The 20877-nt window shown below is 41.8% G+C and overlaps 1 protein-coding gene across 1 annotated transcript in view; it reads left to right on the top strand.

Moving 5' to 3' along the window:
- Positions 1–206: 206 nt before the first annotated feature.
- Positions 207–20877, top strand: part of ANXA10 (annexin A10) — a 41626-nt gene continuing 20955 nt past the window's right edge. The window contains exons 1-3 of the mRNA XM_059070963.1: positions 207–212; positions 2221–2302; positions 8812–8906. Coding sequence (XP_058926946.1) covers positions 207–212; positions 2221–2302; positions 8812–8906 — 183 coding nt within the window. The remainder of the gene's footprint in view (positions 213–2220; positions 2303–8811; positions 8907–20877) is intronic.

Below are 20877 nucleotides of genomic sequence, written 5' to 3'. Positions count from 1 at the left end.
GGAAATAGAGGAATACGTACCTACAGGTATGTTGTAATCACTGGAAAAAAGTTTTACGGCCCAAAGCAATTAATCAGTCAATTAATTTTTTCAAATAATTGTTTAATTCAGGGGACAAAGTTAAAACTGGTAACTGAACTGTTTCCATAGCTTAACTGGACATTTCAGTCAAAACGGTCCCTGACAGACGGTGACTGTCAGGGACGATGGCGGTCAGAAGTACAAACTCCCACTTTTGAGGTGAGCAAGTCCTGGGGTGTCACGTACAGCACGGTGACTCCAGTTTTCTTCTTTTTTTTTTTGAATTTTATTTTTTTTTTTATACAGCACTTTCTTATTAGGTATCCATTTTATACATATTAGTGTATATATGTCAATCCCAATCTCCCAATTCATCATATCGAGTTTTCGACACTGTCTCGTATACAGGAAAGCTGCTAGGAGCGTAGGTCTCAAATGTCGTCATCAGAAGAAAGGGCCGTGCAAGGTGAGGGGTGTGCTAACTCAGCGTACCGTGGGGATCGCTCCACAGTGTACACGTGGATCAAGTCACATTGTACACCTTAAACCTGCACAATGTTACATGTCAATTAGATCCCAACGGAACTGGAAAAATACGACTATTAAAAGACAAAGTCAGCATCCCCATGAGAAAATAAGTAGAAGGAACACTAAATACGTGTCTTACATGGAATAATGTTGCTCACTTGAGCTTAACTGAAGTATAATTGAATAAAATGAACATAATGATTTAATACGTTATATAAATGGGCATGAATGACAAACACCATAAAACTATTTCCTGAATTACAGGCATGGGCATCATAAGATGCAAACTGTGTTCTTTTTGTTTTTGCGTTACACGGGCCTCTCACTATTGTGGCCTCTCCCGTTGCGGAGCACAGGCTCCGGACGCGCAGGCTCAGCGGCCACGGCTCACGGGCCCAGCCGCTCCGCGGCACGTGGGATCTTCCCGGACCGGGGCACGAACCCGCGTCCCCCGCATCGGCAGGCGGACTCTCAACCACTGCACCGCCAGGGAAGCCCTGTGTTCATATTTTAATTACATATGGCTGTCCGTCTAGGATTTAAGAAGAATGTTTCACTAACTTGGTTGTACTTCTACGTACGAAAATATGTCCATGTTACAATTACTGTACGGTTTCCAGTCTACTTCAAACAGGCAGATTCCTGTTTGTTAACATCAGTCAAGTGGAATACAAATGGAATTGAATTCTTAGTTTCAACTCAAGTGAAGTTTTCTTAATCCCCCAAAAATCTTTTCATAAATATTTTGGCATTGGTATATGCATATTTCTTGGACTAGAAGTTAGGTCCAGTCTTTTGCTCATCGATTAATTAATTTTCTGCTGTTAGACGATGGGCCCCGGAAAACTTCACCTTCTGCAAAAGAGCTCAGTGAACCTGCCTGTTGAAGGCCTGGAGACCCGTTTTCTAGAGGAAGACATTTTTCCCAATGTTTCTGGGAAAAGTCACGACAAACAGGGGAGAGCTTCCCTTCTCAATACTCTTTGGGGGTCTGAGTGTCATCCTACAGAGCCCAGTCCTGCTGGCTCTGTCCCAAATAAGCGACTCAAAGCCGCACCTACGTCTTCTGCCATTTTATTATGAGCATGAGGGAGAACTTGAACAGAATCGTTACGAGTTCACGTCTTCCTCTGCAGCTGCAGGCTTTGCCAACAATCTCTGCCCCATCTTCATCAGGAATCCCTAATCCAAATTCAAATGTTTCAATTTTCTCTAATACATTTCAGGGCCCCTGAATTGTTTTAAAAAAAAAAAAAAAAAGCTGTGGTGGTAAACTACTGCCCCTTAAACTCATTTAAATGGGATCAGTCCCCACAAGTCACCTCTTTTCAGGTTCTATAAAATAGTCTCCAATTCCTAAGAAAATGCTCACTGTTTACTAAGAAGACATGAATGTATTTGATTCTTCCACTTTTCTACTATGAGCTCTAGTTTCTCAGTTTCCTAGATGAACAACAGATGCCAATGCAGGAGGAGCCAATAGACTAAAAAGAACACAATCAAGTCTCTGCAACTGACACACAATTAACACATTTGTTTAATAGACCCGGGTGTATGTCTTAGAGTAATTCAAACGTACAGAATATACTTTTGTTTTTATTTATCTAAAAAAATGTTGAAATCTTTGGTGTGCGTTACTGCAACCCCTTTCTCTCTGATTCTCCCCGCCAGGTGCAGGGAACCATCTTCCCCGCTCCCAGTTTCAACCCCATGATGGACGCCCAAATGCTGGGGGGCGCGCTCCAGGGATTTGGTAAGCCTGGTGGTTTCTAGCACCTTTCTTGGTCATGTTTTTCCTGTGCTTTTACCTTGTCTTAAGATGTAACATGGGTGTAAACAGCTGATGTCTAACAGAAGGCAAACACAGATTCAAACAAAAAGCTGGGCAAAAAAGTAGAACCAGAAAAAATAATAGAAAAGATCAACAGAATTGCCTCTGGCAATTGCAGATCTGATCTTGACATGTTTTTGCCTTAGATTCTTAAATGTCTAACAACTAAATGAAATTCCAAACCAAAAACCTTAATCTGGGATAAACATCCTTTTGTCGCCCTTGTTTGTTTTCTAGCCCGTTTCCTTTGAGACGTCCAGGTCCAGCCAAATCAGGTTTCCTGCTGCTCCCCCAGGGGATCTGCCTTCCACATCCCTGCAAACTGGCCCAGTAATCCCCCTGCCTGGAAGGCCATACTCTTCTCCCATCTACTTGGGATTCAAACTCTCTTCCTTCAGGAATCCCTTCAATTGAGCCTTCCTCTTTGAACCCTTCTTTGCCCTCCAAACTCATCAATCATCCCAAGCCCGGCACCTGCTTCTGCACGGTCCTGCCTCTGACCCCACCTCCACCAGGCCTGTCCCTGCCCCCCACCCCCGGCCCACCCCTGTCACCTGCTGACTGGCCTCTGAGCTCCCAGGGCGGGGAGGCTGGGTCAGGTGCTTGTAAGTGCGTGTTCAGTGAATGAACTAGAGTTTAGGAAAGAAATGTAGAGAGAAGGAGGAAATTGTTGAGTTCTTCTAAAAAAGATTTACTCTTTAAGATATGATATGGAGCTGCTACACAGCCAACCTGTCATAAGGAGACTTCTGGTGAGCAGGAAGATAAACACTGACAACAGACAGGAAAGCTTTGCATGAAACATACAAAGCCTTTCATGGGAAAGCAAGCTCTCAGCTTTGAAGACAAGGTCGTCTTTACACGAGCTATACTGTGTGTGTGTGTGTGTGTGTGTGTGTGTGTCCACTAGCAGGACCCTGGAGGAAAACAATAAAGGACTTTGAATATGCTCTAAAGTCAACTTTAAGAGTCCACAGGGCTTCCCTGGTGGCGCAGTGGTTGAGAATCCGCCTGCCGATGCAGGGGACACGGGTTCGTGCCCCGGTCCGGGAAGATCCCACGTGCCGCGGAGCGGCTGGGCCCGTGAGCCATGGCCGCTGAGCCTGAGCGTCCGGAGCCTGTGCTCCGCAACGGGAGAGGCCACAACAGCGAGGCCCGCATACCACAAAAAAAAAAAAAAAAGAGTCCACAATGCTTATGGCCTCTTAAAATATTAATCATCGCTAGAAAAATCTGGAGACAGGGTAACAAACAGTTATGGATTAACTTTTTCTTCAGGAGAATAATTTTTGCTTTAAAACTATAAATCACAGCTATCTAGTCACTGAAAAATTTTCTTTGTGCCAGTTTCAATTTTCCTGTCATCGCAATTTCAGGGTCAGAATTCGGATTCATTTTGACCCTTGTAGGTTTTTGCTTGTCAGTGTTTTGGCTGAAGAATTTCAGGAGGTTTTGGGTTTGACGGCACACCTCCGCTCTAGTATGACAGAGCAAGAACACAGCTCAAGATGCTGTCAAAGTCTATCCATCCTGATGCCCCTGGCAAAGGGCAATCGAAAGCGACAATTGGAAATGTTTTCCTTGGCTACTGTGGGTTTTTTCCGGCTTTGCTGAGCCACAAATGACCTATAACATTGTGTAAGTTTAAAGTGTACCATGTGATGATTTCATAGACGTATATTTTGCTAAATGGTCAACACAATAAGGTTAGTTTATCACAGAATTACCACTTTTGTCATTATTGTTACGGTGAGAACATTTACTCTCTACTCTCTTAGCCACTTTCAAGTATGCAATACAGTATTGTTAACTGTAGTCACCATGACGGACGTCAGATCCCCAAAACTTATTCCTCTTATAACTGGAAGTCTGTACACTTGGACCATCATCTCCCCCTTTCCTCCATCCCCCAGCCCCTGGTTGTTTCTATGAATTCAGCTATTTTGGATTCCATGCATGGGAAATCCTACAGTATCTGCATTTCTCTGTCTTATTGCACTTAGTGTAATGCCTTCAAGATTCACCCATGTTCTCACAAATGGCAGGATTCCCTTCTTTTTGTGGCTGAGTAATAGTCCATTGTGTGTGTATCGTATTTTCTGTATTCATTCCGTTGTTGATGGACACCTAGGTGGTTTCCATGTCTCAGCGATTGTGAATAATGCTGTAATGAGCATGGGGGTGGCGATAACTCTTCAAGATAGCAATTTCATTTCCTACGGATAAATACCCAGGAGGGGAACTACTGGATCATATGGTAGCTCTATTTTTAATTTTTTGAGGAACCTCCATACTGTTTTTCATAGTGGCTGCACCAATTTACATTGCCACCAACAGTGCAGGAGGGTTCCCTTTTCTCCACATCCTGGCCAACACTTTTTATCTCTTGTCTTTCAGATGATGGCCATTCTGACAGGTGTAAGGTGGTGCCTCATTGTGGTTTTGACTTGCATTTCCCTGATGATTAGTGATGTTGAGCATCTTTTCATGTACTTCCTGGCCATTTGTACATCTTCTTGGGAAAAATGTCTCTTCAGGTCCTTTGCCCATTTTTTCAATCAGATTATTATTATTATTATTATTTTAAATATTGAGTTGTCTGAGTTCCTGACACACTGCAGATATCAACTCTTTATCAGGTATACGATTTGCAAATATTTTCTCCCATTCTGTAGGTCGCCTTTTCACGTTGTTGATTGTTTCTCTTGCTCTGCAGAAGCTTTTGAGTTTAATGTAGTCCCAACTTGTTGGTTTTTGACTTGGCTACCGTGTTTTACATAGAAAAATCAGAAAGCAAAAATATTCTCTGACGCAAATGGAAATGAGTAGTTTTAACAAAAATTGTCTTAAGTTGTATAACAATTCACCAAGGAAAAGCAGTACCTCTCAGGTAACAATCTCTAACGGTGCAGTCCACTTGCCAAGTCCTAACTGTGACAAGCTACTTCCCCTACCCACACAATCTTGGAACAACTGTGTTTATTTTGTCTCAGTTAACATATATAACTTCCAGATCATGCCTATGAGATCCTGGGCAAGGGGAACTATTTTTAATCTATATGCTTAACTCATGGTAAAGCTGCATACAAGACAAAATGAATCTTTGTGAAACACTGGGTGCTATTTAGACTAGGCCTCCTCACCTGCCCCAGGCCTTACTCACCACCAATATGAAGGGAGCTGTAGGGTGTGTGTAGACCTTCTTTACAGAAGTGGAGGGAGTTTCCCTCTATTCCTAGCAGCTGAGTTTTCCTATATTTCCCCTAGAAGCAGTCGTTCAGCATTTACTAATTCATGCTCACGGTGACTTTGTAGAAACCTTTCGCTAATAACAAGAATCAACTGTACATCATAAAAAAGTATAAGACTGCTATGGTTCATGTCAGATTTTTCTGTTAAACCATATGACAGGAATTATCTAGAAATTCCTGCCCCTAATATAATAGGACAAGAAAGAGAAATAGATACGATGATTCTAAAAAACAAATCAAAATTCTCTGAATTTGCAGAGGACATTATTAATATATCTCAAAATCCAAGGTAATCAAGCAAAAGCACTATTAAAAATTATGAGAGTTCAATAATTTTTCTGGATACAAAGTCAACTTAAAATTCAACATCATTTACTCCATTAAGCAATTATGTGTTAAGAAACAAAGCAAAAATAATATAGCTTGAAATATCAATAGAAATGCAAATATGAATAATTTCAACAAAATCAAGTTTCTTGGTATTTGCAGAAACTCTACAAAGCTTTACTGTCTTTTAGAAAAGAAAAACACATAAATAATTCAACAAATACATCATGTTAGAGACAGAAAGACAATTTCTCTAAATTGATTCGTAAGTTTACAATTATTTTAATTGAAATTTCAATAATATTTTTGAGATCCATATGATATTACTCTGAAATATCTCTAGAAGGATAAAGGAGCCAGAATTGCTATGAACTTTGAAAAATGGAGAGTAATTCAGAGGTACGTTGTGGATAATCCCAACAGAACCACAACAAAAACCAAAAGGCTACAAAAATTACAAAAGTGTGATGACAGCAAAATCAACAATGGATCCGATTGAAAAACCTTCTATTTATTATTAAAAATACGTTCATCTGGACCGCTCATCACACAGTCAGCAGACCCCTTCAGAAACACCTAACGTCCCTTGGCTCCAGCGCTTAACCTGGGGCCCCGTGCACCTGATGCTCTGTGCCTTTCTCTACAGGCTGCCTTTGCTCCCAAATCCGAAATCCCAGGCTCTGGAGCAGATCCTCTGCCTCCCTCCCTCCATTTTGCAGCTGCCAGACCATTTCTCTCACGTGCATAAATTCCTCACTCCCGCTTTGGGTTCTTCCAGGTATGGTCATCGTGTATATCCAGCCCCTTGCCCTCATTCACTGGATGTTTTCACATGCAGCTCATCACTTTCCCATGATCTGAACACATCCAGGATGGCTTTAACTTCCAAAAAGATGATCTGCTTAATATCCTACCGCTCAACTCGTTTTTCTCCTCATCTCCATAATTTGTCAAAGAAAAAGTATACCACACAGAATTCAACAGGCAGGGAAGCCTTTATGAAAGAGGAGAGAGACTGAACTCAGCTCCTCTGAAGCAAAAGGCAGGCGGGGTCTGAGCCCTGGGATGTTCTAGAGGCCACAGGGGTGGGGGCCTTGGTCAACACAATGAGGACTTCTGAGACTGCTCATTGGTACTTAGGGTCCTGCCTGCCACAGAGACTGGGAGACAGTGGCTCTATCTTTCCTGGCAATTATATTTCAAAGGGATGCATCCCAAGTCCTTGAGAAAGGCATTTCTGGGCATTAAAGCTGGCAGGTGTTTGGGAGAAGATTTATGTCTTGAGGGGAAAAGAAAGAATTTACAACTGCAAGCTTTCTGAAGTAAATGCTCTAAGTAAAAAAAGAAAGAAAGCAGGAAGGAAGGAAGGATGAAAGGAAGGAAGGGAGGGAGGGAGGGAGGAAGGAAAAGTAAAGAAAAGAAAAGGAAGAAAGAAAGAAAGAGAAAAAGAAAGAAAGGAAGGAGAGAGAGAGAAAGAAAGAAAGGAAGGAAGAAAGGAAGAAAGGAAGAAAAAGAAAGAAAGAAAGAAAAAGCAAGCAAGCAAGAAAGAAAGGAAGGAAAGAGGTCAAGGGCTTCTAATCAGGAGAAGTTTGTCTGAATTTTGGTCAGGCTGAGGGGATGCTAACACCTTCTTGGTTACTCTACCACCACTAACGTTGCAGCTAAATTTCCCTGAAGCAGCTGTGCACTCAGACATTTTTTCAGGTTCATGCGTTGGTGCAGGAGGAAGCAGGGGCCTCAGAGCCCAGGAGCAGAGCCTCTGTTATCGGGAGGGGCCGCCCCCTGGGCAGGGGCATGGCCCCCCCCTCTCACAGCCCCTTCCCCAGGACTCTTCCTTCTGTTGGCGTCTGCACCTCTGGGCTGAGGAGCTGGGGTTTGTCAAGTGGACTAAACTGGAGCTCTGTTTTCCCCTGACACTCCAAGGACAAAGTTAATGGCAGGAGCTGAGCTCTGCTGAAGAGGTGAGATGACCACATCTATCACATCTCCTGAGGTCAGGGAAACCCCTCCAAGCACACAGGCACAGAGAGGCTCCTCAGGGGGTCAAAAAGGGAGGGGGCACTACCCCATAATATGTGTTGTCAAACCTCCCGTTAGCCTCAGCGCTGGACTCCATCTTGGCAAAAAGATTTGCACACATATCGGGAGGGCCCTGAGACACGTCAGATGTGGGAAAAGAAGGGAGATAACTGGCCAGAGGAGAACAGAGACCTGGGAGAACTGTCCCATCTAAGCGATTTAAATCACCTCTCCTCGTTCAGGACTCCTGCACACTTCTCTGGGTGTGTATTTGTGCTTTGCTTCTGCTCTAAATAAATTGCTTCTTTTTGCTCTTTGCACATACTGTGCTTCCAATAAACTCTGTGCCTGCTTTACAAGGTCTCTTTGTGCAATTCTTTCTCCAAAGAAGACAAGGACCGGTATCCTCTCACCTGCTGACATCAGGACCACAGCAGTTACTTTTGTCTTAATGTACATTTGTTGTAAGTCATATCGAACCGTACAGTAAGAAAGACACGTGGCCAATTCAAACAGGAATCAGCTTGGCATTCAGGGAAGCCTTTTGTCGGTGGGGTAGGAGGGGCGGTGGAAGAAAGACCACATTCTTCACTCCTCTGTATTTTTATTGAATCCTAAAGAAAAATCTGTAGTTGTAGCATCAAGAGGAGAGACAGGAGGTACCTCGCCATGTCAGGGGCTGCCCTGTGACTTCCATTTGAGTTGGAATTGTTCCCTGCCTGCTGGAAGCACCACGGGGACAAGCTTGCATGCTCGCTTTGATCCCTGGACACTGAGTTCTTCCTACCTACAGGGCAGCGGCCTCACGACTTTCCAAATACGCCTCTTTTCCAGGCTGTGACAAGGACCTGCTGATCGACATCCTGACCCAGCGCTGCAACGCCCAGAGGCTGGTGATCGCTGAGGCCTACCTGAGCACCTTTGGCCGGGTGAGTGCCTCCATCCCCACCCCCTTCCAAGGAAATTCCTGAGAAGCCTCAGAACTGGTACTGCTACCCGTTTCAGCCTCCGATTACAAAGGCTTCTGACTTCACCAAACATCAGAAACAGTTCTTCTGCCCCAAATGTGTTGCACAGAATGTAGGAAAGAGACACATCAAATGTGCCTGTGATCCCACCAGCCCTTTCTCAGAACTTGTTCAGCTTCATAAAGTAAAATTTCTGAGAGCCCGACACCACCAGTTGGTCCAGTTAGGCTAAAAACACCCCTGCGTCAAGCTCTAGGGAAGGCGCACAAGGGGCTGATGCCCCAAAATAAGATCTTTTCCTGCGTTTCTCCAGAGGTCCTCACCCACCTCTCAACCCAAGAAAACTCCCCACTAGCTTTTCTTCCCACAGCTGCAGTTAGAGCCCATTAGAAAAGGATGGCTCTTAAAAATAGTTTCAGGCAATAAAACTACCCACAGTGCTTTAAAGTAATCACACCCAATTTCAAAGCAAGTGCCATTAAAGCTTTCTTTTGTTATGCATTTAAACCACAGATTCAGAACAAAAACTCTTCAGGCCAAAAGGACCTGGAATAGCAATTTCTTTGTCAACTGAGCATTATCGATGAAACATCATCATAAATCTTTTTCTGTAACGTCAGTCCTTAAAAACTTAATCTCCAAACCCCAGTCTCAACAGCTACAGTACGCAAAACAAAGGTATACCTCTGCTTTAGAATGAATGACGAGTCCAAAAAGCCACCACTACTCATGAAATTAGCTGAATTAAGCCGTAGTTGGAAACCAGTTTAGCTTTTTTTCCAGGTAAAACTTACTTTTCTTATGTTCCTATGACACCAATGCTAATTTTCTTTTGGAAGAGAATGTAAAAGCTATACAAGTTGCAGCATTAGTAATCCAATATTGTTTTAATATGCATACTGCCATAAGAGAGGTCATTTTTCAGCAAATTTTTAACCCAAAACTTTGCATACATCTGTGCTTTTCACAGGTCAGGTTAACTTAGGTAACAGCATTGCTTTATCACTCTACAAACTTACCCTAAAACAGATTAAAATAATTGAGAAATGAGGAGCTTACAACTCATCAAACGACAGACCCTCCAGGGTAGAGCACTCACCACACGCCCAAGGCCTCAGGGTGGTCAGACCCCTGTGCTGAGGTCCCTGGGCACCGGGGAACTTGGGGACCCTTAGATGAGCTGATAGGGGCCTCTCTGCTCTGAAATGCCCCATCCGACATCAGTTACCGGGTCTCATAGTCACTTTTCCTGTCGCGTGTCCCTGGATCACACTGTCCTGATTTGGGCCTTCACCATGTGGTACCCAGATGGCTGTGGAAATGCCTCTCACCCCCAGAGCTGCTGCCCCCCAGCCCTTCCCCTGGGTACCCCCCAAACTGAAGCCAGAAAGAGTTCAAATCTAAAACTCCACTTTCCTGCTTTAATCCCTGAGCATTAATCTCAATTCCCCTCACAAATACCCATCTGGGCACCGAGTGCAACCCACCTGCCCACAGGCTCACCGAGTCCCCCAGCCCCTCTCTGCTCCACACCTCAAGCCGGCTCACCACCTCCTGCTTCGTCCACCACGTCAAAGGCAGGCCCTGCGGTCCGCAAACTGACAGCGGGCTGCGCGACCCGCCTGGCGCTCCGTGTACTCCAGGGCCCGGACCTGCAGAGCCAGGCCACCCTAGACACGCATCCCTGACCGCTGACACCATTGCACCCCATCCTCTCCTGCAGGCTCCCAGGTCAGGTGGTCATGCTGTCCTCCTCCCCCCGAGGTGTTGGGGTTTACTTACCTCCTGACCCCTCGACCATCACCTCCTGGAAATCAGGGACCAGGTTACTGGCCGCCATCCTTCCCTCCAGAGTCCTGCCTGGGCGTGACACAGAACAGGCACTGCGTTTATAGAATTCCACTCTGCCTCTAAAAAAAAAAAAAGGAGGAAAAAGAAAAACATCACTTTAGAATCCAATAGTTAAAAAGAACATTCAGAAATTGCCTAAATTTCCCTTTTCCCTCATTCCCTGCTCTGGCTGCCCCAGGTCACCCTGCCTGACCTTGGTGAGGGCTTCTTGACATCCCCCACTGTTCACGTTCAGAATGATTTCTTCCACCTGGACAAGGTGTGTCTTCTGCTAGCTTTCCCTTTCTGCGGGAGAGTTTATAGATTTCTTGTATGTTAATCATTGATATTCTTATATTTTTATTAATGTGAATAATCAAGATTAGAGGGAATTATTTTCTTAGCTACTGAGTAAGGTACAATTATAGGCATGTTCCATAAATACCTATTATTATATACTTGACTTCTGTCTAACATCTCCCAAGTTCAAAAAGGAGGTAATAAAAATGCTAAAGGAATTATGAAAAATTTCGATAGAAATGCAGATCACTGTAACAAGCAACTAGAAACTAGAAAGAGGAGCCAATCAAAATTAGACAGCTCAATTGCTGAGACAAAAACTCAGCTAAAAGCAATGAATAGCAGACTAAATAATGCAGAAGAACAAATAAGTGATCTGGAAGATAGAATAATGGAAATCACCCAATCAGAACAGCAGACAAAAAGACAAATTAAAAAAAGCAACATACGAGATCTATGGGATAATATAAAGTGTGCCAATTTACGTTAAATAGGGATCCCAGAAGGAGAAAAAAGAAGAAAGGGGATTGAAAATGTATTTGAAGAAATTATGGCTAAAAACTTCCCAAACCTAAAGAAGGAAATAGATACCAGGAACAGGAAGCACAGAGGGTCCCAAACAAGATGAATGCAAAAAGACTCACACCAAGGAATATCATAATTGAAATGGCAAAAGTGAGAGACAAAGAGAGGATTCTAAAGGCAGCAAAAGAAAAACAGAGTCATATACAAGGGAACTCCCATAAGGCTATCAGCTGACTTCTCTGCAGAAACTTTGCATGCCAAGGGAGTGGCAATATATATTCAAAGTCCTGAAAGGGAAAAATCTGCAAACTTGGATACTCTAGCCAGCATGATTATCATTTAGAATAGAAGGAAAGATAAAGAATTTCTCAGACAAGAAAAAGCTAAAAGAATATAGCAATGTTAAATCTATCCTAAAAGAAATATTGCAAGGTTTTCTCAAAATAGAAAAGAAGCAACAAGCTATAAGAAAGGGAAAAACATTAACAGGAAAGGCAAATATATAAAAGGACTGAAAAATCACTTAAATAGGCCAATACATAGATTAAAAACAATCAAAAATTTTTGTAAAAGTTATTGTAACTACAGTTAACAGCAAAAGAATAAACATGAAGATAAAAATAGGATGTCAAAATTACAAAATATGGGAAGGCGAGTAAGAAAATGTAGATCTTTTAGAATGTGTTTGAGCTTATATGACTATCAGTCTAAAGCAAGTAGATATGGTTAAGAGTTAACATACTTGAAAATCAGGGTAATTACAAATCAAAAATATACAAGAGATTCACAAAAACCAAAAAGAAAGGAACTCAAGCATAATACAAAAGAAAACCATCAAATCGCAAAAGAAAAAACAAAAAGAAAGGAACAAAAAAGAAATACAAAATCAACTGGAAAACAGGTTTGAAATGGCAAATACATACTTATCAAAAATTACTTTAAATCTCCATAGACTAAATGTTCTGTTAAAAAGACACAGAGTAGCAGATTGGATAAAAACAAGAACCTACAATATGCTGCCTACAAGGACTCAATTTAGGGCACAAGTCACACAGATTACAAGTGAGGGGATGGAAAAGATATTTCATGCAAATGGAAATGACAAGAAAGCAGTGGTAGCTATATTCATGTCAGACAAAACAGACTTTAAAAGAAAGGCCATAAAGAAAGACAAAGAAGGACACTATATAACGATAAGAGGATCAATACAAAAAGAGGATATTCCACTCATTAACATATATGCACCCAATATAGGAGCACCTAAATACATAAAACAAATGCTAACAGATATGAAGGGAGAAACCGACAAAAATACAATATAGTAGGAGACTTTAACACCCCACTGACATCAATGGACAGTTCTTCCAGACAGAAAATCAATAAAGCAACAGAGACCCTAAATGACACAATGGAACAGTTTAACTTAACTGACATCTACAGGACACTACATCCAAAAAAATACCAGAATACACATTCTCTAGTATACATCACATACTAGGAACAAAACAAGCCTCAAGAAATTTAAGAGGATAGAAATTATTTCAAGTCTCTTTTCTGACCACAATGACATAAAACTAGAAATCAACCACAGAAAGAATGGGGAAAATAACACATGGAGACTAAACAACATGCTACTGAAAAACCAATGGGTCAATGATGAAATCAAAGAGGAAATCAGAAAATACCTCGAGACAAATGGCAATGAAAACACAGACTTACAAAATCTATGGGATGCAGCAAAGGCAGTTACAAGACAGAAGTTCACAGTGATACAGGCCTTCCTCAAGAAACAAGAAAAATCTTAAATTAACAACTTAACCTACCACCTAAAAGAACTAGAAGAAGAAGAAAAAACAAAACCCAAAGTTAGCAAAAGGAATGAAATATTAAATATCAGAGAGGAAATAGAGATAATCTATAGAAAAAAAAATCAGTAAAACCAAGAGCTGGTTTTCTGAAAGGATTAAAAAAAAAAAAAATCAACAAACCTCTAGTCAGACTCACCAAGAAGAAAAGAGAGAGAACCCAAATAAACAAAATAAGAAATGAAAGGGAGAAATATCAACTGATACCACAGAAATACAAAAAAAAATTATAAGAAAATACTTTGAACAGTTATATACCAACAAATTGGACAACCTAGAAGAAATAGGCAAGTTTCTAAAAACATACAACCTGCCAAAATTGAGCCAATAAAAAAAGATAATTTGAATAGACTGATACTAGAAGTGAAATAGAATCTGCAATTTAAAAAAATAAAAAAAAAAAACTCCCTGCAAACAAAAGTCCAGGACTGGATGGCTTCTCTGGGGAATTCTACCAAACATACAAAGAACTTATCCTTCTCAAACTCTTCCAAAAGACTGAAGAGGAGGGAACACTCCCAAAGTCATTCTATGAAGCCACCAACACTCTGATACCAAAACCAGACAAAGTCACTACAAAAAAATAGAATTACAGCCCAATATCTTTGATGAATATAGACAAAAAATTCCTCAAAAAATATTAGCAAACCAGATCCAACAGCATATAAAAAGCAGGACTTATTCCAAGGTCACAACAATGGTTCAACATATACAAATCTATCAATGTGATGCACTATATTAAGAAAGGACAAAGTCTCAATAGACACAGAAAAAGCATTTGATAAAATTAAACATCCATTTGTGATAAAAACTCTCACCAAAGTGGGTATAGAGGGAACATGTCTCAAGATGATAAAAGCCATTTATGACAAACCCACAGCCAACATAATAATCAGTGGTGAAAAGCTGAAAACCTTCCCACTAAATTCTGAAGCAAGACAAAGATGCCCACTCTCACCACTTCTATTCTACATAATATTGGAAGTCCTAGCCACAGCAGTCAGACAAGAAAAAGAAATAAAAAGTATCCAAATTCAAAAGGAAGAGGTAAAATTGTCATTATATGCACGTGACATGATACTATATATAGAAAACTGTAAAGACCCCACACAAAAACTATTCAGCAAAGTAGCAGGATACAAAATTAACATACAGAAATCTGCTGCATTTCTTTAAACTAACAATGAAATATCAGAAAGAGAAAATTTAAAAATCAATCCCATTTAAAATTGCTTCAAAATAAAGAAGATACCTAGGCATAAACCTAACCAAGGAGGTGAAAGACCTATATGTTGAGAACTATAAAATGTTGATAAAGAAAACTGAAGACGATTCAAAGAAATGGAAAGATAACCCATGCTCTTGGAAGAATTTATATTGTTAAAATGGCCATACTCCCCAAAGCAATCCCTATTTAATGTGATCCCTATCAAATTACCCATGACATTTTTCACAGAACTAGAACAAATAATCTTAAAATTTATATGGATCCACAAAAGACCCAGAATTGCCAAAGCAATCCTAAGAAAAAAGAACAAAACTGGAGGCATAACCCTCCCAGACTTTGAACAATACTACAAAGCTACAGTAATCAAAACAGTGTGATATTGGCACATAAACAGATACATGAATCAATGGAACAGAAGAGAGAGCCCAAAAATAAATCCACACACCTACAGTCAATTAATCTTCAACAAAGGAGGCAAGAATACATAGTGGAGAAAAGACAGTCTCTTTAACAAGTGGTGTTGGTAAAGCTGGACAGCTACATGTAAATCAATGAAGTTAGAACACTCCCTCACACCATACATAAAAATAAACTCCAAATGGCATAAAGCTTATATATAAGACATGGTACCATAAAACTCCTAGAAGAGAACATAGGCAAAATATTCTCTGACATAAATCCTAGAAATATTTTCTTAGATCAGTCTCCCAAGGCAAAGAAATAAAAGCAAAAATAAACAAATGGGACCTAATCAAACTTAAAAGCTTTTGTGCAGCAAAGGAAATCACAAACAAAACTAAAAGACAACCTATGGACTGGGAGAAAATATTTGCAAATGATGCAACAGACAAGGGCTTAATTTCCAAAATACACAAACAGGTCATAGAGCTCAATATCAAAAAAAAAAAAAACCAACCCAATCAAAAAATAGGCAGAATACCTAAATAAACATTTCTCAAAAGAAGACATACAAATGGCCAATATGAATATGAAAAGATGCTCAACATCACTAATTATTAGAGAAATGCAAATAAAAAACACAATGAGGTATCACCACACACCAGTCAGAAGAGCCATCAATAAAAATCTACAAATAACAAATGCTGGAGAGAGTGTGGAGAAAAGGGAATGTAAATTGTTGCCACCACTATGGAAAACAGTATGGAGGCTCCTCAAAAAACTAAAAATAGAGTTACCATATAATCCTGCAATCCCATTCCTGGGCATATATCTGGAAAACATGAAAACTTTAATTTGAAAAGATACATGCACCCCAATGTTCATTGCAGCACTGTTTACAATAGCCAGGACATGGAAATAACCTAAATGTCCAATAACAGATGAATGGATAAAGAAGATGTAGTACATATATACAATGGAATATTACTCAGCCATAAAAAAGAATGAAATAATGTCATTTGCAGCAACATGGATGGACCTAGAGATGACCATACTAAGTGAAGTAAGACAGACAGAGAAAGACAAATGTCATATGATATCACTTACATGTGGAATCTAAAAAATAACACAAATGAATCTATATAGAAAACAGAAACAGACTCACAGAATAGAAAACAAACTTATGGTTACCAAAGGGAGTGGGGGAAAGGGATAAATTAGGAGTTTGAGATTAACAGATACACACTGAATATATAAAATAAACAACAAGGGTTTACTGTATAGCACAGGGAACTATACTCAACATCCTGTAGTAACCTATAACTGAATCACTTTGCTGTATACTTGAAACTAACACAATATAATAAATCAACTATATACTTCAATATAAATAAATTTTTTAAAAATTTATTTACCACTGCACAGTGACAAAGCAGCTTGCACAAGTGTTTTTATAATATAATATAAAATTGCCCAAGAATTTACACAATGAATATCAGTGGGTATAGATTGAAGACAACTTCTAAGTTACACTTTGTACGGGCCTACATCACAGTGTTTCAACAGCAAGTATTTTTTTATGATAATAGAAAAGGCAGAAGTTAAAAGCATATCAAACTACTCCCCTGAGCATATTCAGACAAACAGAGTGCTAGTCGTCCTTCTATGTCTTGCCCCTGAGTGCACACTATTAGATAAAGGTAAAAAGAAGAAAGGAAAAGGAACCGCCATGTTACTTTCAGTTTAAATGGAGCTGTTGGAATTGCCGCGGCATGGCCCACCTGCAGCCCCCAGGAGCTCAGAGCTCGGTCTGAACAGCACGTACTCATTAGTCTAATGCAGGGCCAAGCTGTGAGGTCCATAGCGTCCCTTTAGGGCAAACAAGAAGGCAGAGGCAGTCCGGCTGGGGAAAAGCACGCTCCAAAGGTTGCATCGTCAAAGCTATTTCTATCCCTCCCAGAGAGAATTTAAGACTCTAACTAGAGAAGGTGTTTGAAGGCTCCTCTTTGAACTTGCAAAGTTTAGCTACTTAAACATATTATTCAATATGTATCTTCGCAAATGAAAGTGATATGTTCTTCTGATGTCCTGAAAAACCACTGTAGCGCTCTTTGCCCATTTGCAGTGCAACGGCACTGTAATTCCTGAGTTCCAGCCCCTCCATGAAATCAAAGTGCGTGCAGATGGGGACCGTTGCTTGAGCAGCCAATGCCTCCAAACAAACAACTGAGGAAATACGAGTGGACCCATTTGTTCATTATTTTATACCAATGCTGTGTAGCCGGCACTGTGCTATGGCTGGAGAAACTGCCATGAATAAAACAGACCAAAAGCCCTGCCAGGGTCTTTACCTGGTGAGACAGAGAAAAATTAGTGAAACGTGTCCTGTTAGAAGAGACTAGTGCTCTGGAGAAAAGAAGAAGCCTGGTGAGAAGGACAGGGAGTGTTGGCAGGCCAAGTGCACAGTAAGTCCCCCACGTGCGAACGAGTTCCGTTCCCAGAGTGCATTCGCAAGTCCAATTTGTTCCTAAGTCCATCAAGGTTAGCCTAGGTACCCCAGTGACACAGTCGGCTATATACTATGTACTGTCATAGGTTTATAGTACTCTTCACACAAAGAATACATAAAAAACAAAGAAACACAAAAAATAGAGAACCGCTTTTTAATCTTACAGTACAGTGCCTTGAAAAGTACAGCAGTCCAGTACAACAGCTGGCACACAGGGGCTGGCATCGAGTGAACAGGCAAGAAAAGTTAATGACCGTAGGAGGGGAGAGGAGGTGGGCGATGGTAGAGCTGAAGGATCGTCGGCCATAGGAGACGGAGGGCCAGCTGCAGTGTCACTCACACTTGACATGGCTGGCACAGGTTCTGGGTCCTTGCTGGATTCAATTGTATCTACCCTCTTGAAAAAACGATCCAGTGATGTCTGGGTAGTAGCTCTTTTTTTCTCATCATAGATGACACGGTAGCACTGGTTTGCATTCTGAACGGCTGCTGCAACCTTCGGGTACCGTTCGGGTCCTGTGCCTCAAAAACTCACAGTGCCTCCTCAAATAAAGGAAATCCCCTTGCCTTTTCTTGCGTCGTGAATTCTCTTTGGTTCTTCAGTTACTTCTTCCTCTTGTCTCTCTTCATCCTTTCTCTGGGCACGTTCGCATCTTTGAAAGTTCACAAGGTGAACGTTCGTATGTAGAGGACTTACTGTAATTGTAAATAGCCTGACGATGGCAGGCTCTGTGAAGAAGTCCGAGGGGCGAGCGATGTGCTGGGCTAGAGAAGGAACATTCAAGCTACATGGAGGAGAAAGCAAAGGCCCTGAGGGGGCAGGTTTGCTGTGCCAGGAGCCACCAGAAGCCCAGGGGGTGGAGGGGGTTCGGGAGCAGGGAGAGGAGTGGCAGGAAGTGAGGGCACAGATTGGCCAAGGGGACATCGTGTGCCTTGGTGACCATCGCATAAAACACCTACATGTTTGCTTATCCTGAGCTCAGCTGCACAGAAGTGGCTGGAACTCATCCTGGAGTTTGGAGTGGGAAAGGGTGTTTCTGCAGAGTGACTAACTGATCGGCATTTTTCCAGGAGCACCTGTCAAGTGTGTGTGGGGAGGACGGGTGTAAGGGCAGAAGGGGACTCACTCGGTGGCTGTTGCACTGACGTAAGGAGCCATGACAGTGCCGAAGCCAGGATTATGGCGGTAAAAGTGGGACAAAATCGCCAGTTTCTGGATGTAAGTTAAGAGACCATAGAATTTACTGACAATGAATATTGGTAACGTGTGAGAAATGCAGTGTAATAGGCAAACTTCTGGGGTGCAGAGAGAGAAAGAGACAGAAAGAGGGGAGAGAGGAAACAGCTAGTATCAGCCATTTTTAATCTGCAGCAAATTACCTAATATTTGGGGGGGGGGGGTACATTTTGAGTGCCTCATACCTCCCAGAAAATATTTTTAAAATTCCACCTGAGTTAAATATTTTCTGTTAAGGCCAGTGCTATGAGGTGGGTGCTGTTAGAATTCTCACTGTACAGATGGGAAGCAGACACATAAGGGCACCTACCTGTCACCTCACAGCTGATGCTCGGCCAGCACCACCCCTAGGCCTGAAAGCGACCGGTTGGGATGACGCCTGGCACTGCCCGTTCCACCAAAATTCTCTGACTTCCTTGACGCCTTATGAAATCAGTTTGCTAGAGCCATGTACGCACGCGCGCGCACGCACGCATACGCATGCGCACACGCACAGACGCACGCACGCACGCACACCTGCGCTCCAAAGCACAGCTCCCCCGCGCCATCTAGCGGCCGCGCTGATCCCTATCAGCAGTGGAAACCGCACAGATGTTCAGGGTCAGAGCCCAAAGCGATCACAGGTGAAATAAGGGAAGATGCTGTTATGAATATTTGGGAGGGATACGGACCCAAAAAGTGACTAAAGATCAAATGGAAGATTTTGCGGTGCCCAAGCCATTGCCTTTATCTTTTACGTTTAATCAGTAAATTCAGGGCTTTCTCCTCCCACATTTATTCCTTTATTCTCGCACTTGTTCACACATTCATTTATATATTATATACCACGTACTCTGCACTTTTGAGTACTCAGCACTGTGCCAGAGCGAGATGATGGATTTGGGGACATTTGTGAGAAAGTCCGTGTCTGATAGACGTTGGGGGGACATAAATGCATATAATATGGTCATTAAATCTAGTGTAATAAGTGCGAGGGTGGAGCTGCGGTGGCAAAGAAATAATCAGCTTCCCCGAGGGTCAGAGGAAGGCTCGCAAAAGTGATGATAATTCTAACGTTTCTATCTTTCCATCAGCTGCCAGGACCCTTTACTCTCTACATAAAAGTCTATTCCATTGGTCTGTTTGCATTTAAACCTTCAAGGCACTGCGCTGGATTTAATTTTTTGTTTTTTGTTTGTTTGTTTTGGGGTGGGTTCTTTTTGTATTAGGACAGCACTAGTCACATAAAATAAATTGAGAAGTCTTGTTTCATCCGCTGCTTTCTACAAGATTTTGTGTAGAGTTGATTTTACTTCCACCTTAAATTACTTCCACCTTAAATGTTTCATAGATTTTATCAAGTGATTTCACCTGGGTCTAGAGATTAAGAGTGTGGGTTAATTGTGAATCCAGTTTTTCAAAATAAATATAAGGAAATTTCGACTGAGTTTGAAATTCTCCTTGAGTTTATTCTGGTAATTTGTGTCTGTCAAGGAATTGATCCATGTCAACTAAATTTTAAAATATAGTGGTGTATCTTTTTTTTTTTTTTTTTTTTTTTTTTTTTTGTGATATGCGGGCCTCTCGCTGTTGTGGCCTCTCCCGTTGCGAAGCACAAGCACAGGCTCCGGACGCGCAGGCTCAGCGGCCATGGCTCACGGGCCCAGCCGCTCCGCGGCATGTGGGATCCTCCCGGACCGGGGCACGAACCCGTGTCCCCTGCATCGGCAGGCGGATTCTCAACCACTGCGCCACCAGGGAAGCCCAGTGGTGTATCTTTGAATTATGGTTTTCTGCAGATATATGCTGAGGAATGGGTTTGCTGGGTCATACGGTAACTCTGTTTTTGTTTTTTAAGGAACCTCCATACTGTTCTCCATAGTGGCTGCACCAGTTTACATTCCCACCAACAGTGTAGGAGGGTTCCCTTTTCTCCACACCCTTTCTAGCAAATCAAGCCTTGGCTTCTGCTTGGCTGTTTCTGTGATGCAGCCACAGGAAGCTTCTAGGGATGCCCCAGCAAGGCGATAGGCATAACATATAGGTGGTGAGCAGCCTCT

Source organism: Kogia breviceps, chromosome 8 (assembly GCF_026419965.1).
Source record: "Kogia breviceps isolate mKogBre1 chromosome 8, mKogBre1 haplotype 1, whole genome shotgun sequence".
In the NCBI taxonomy this organism is placed as follows: domain Eukaryota; kingdom Metazoa; phylum Chordata; class Mammalia; order Artiodactyla; family Physeteridae; genus Kogia; species Kogia breviceps.
Note: the sequence above shows the minus strand (reverse complement) of the source record. Positions and strands in the feature narration are given on the sequence as shown.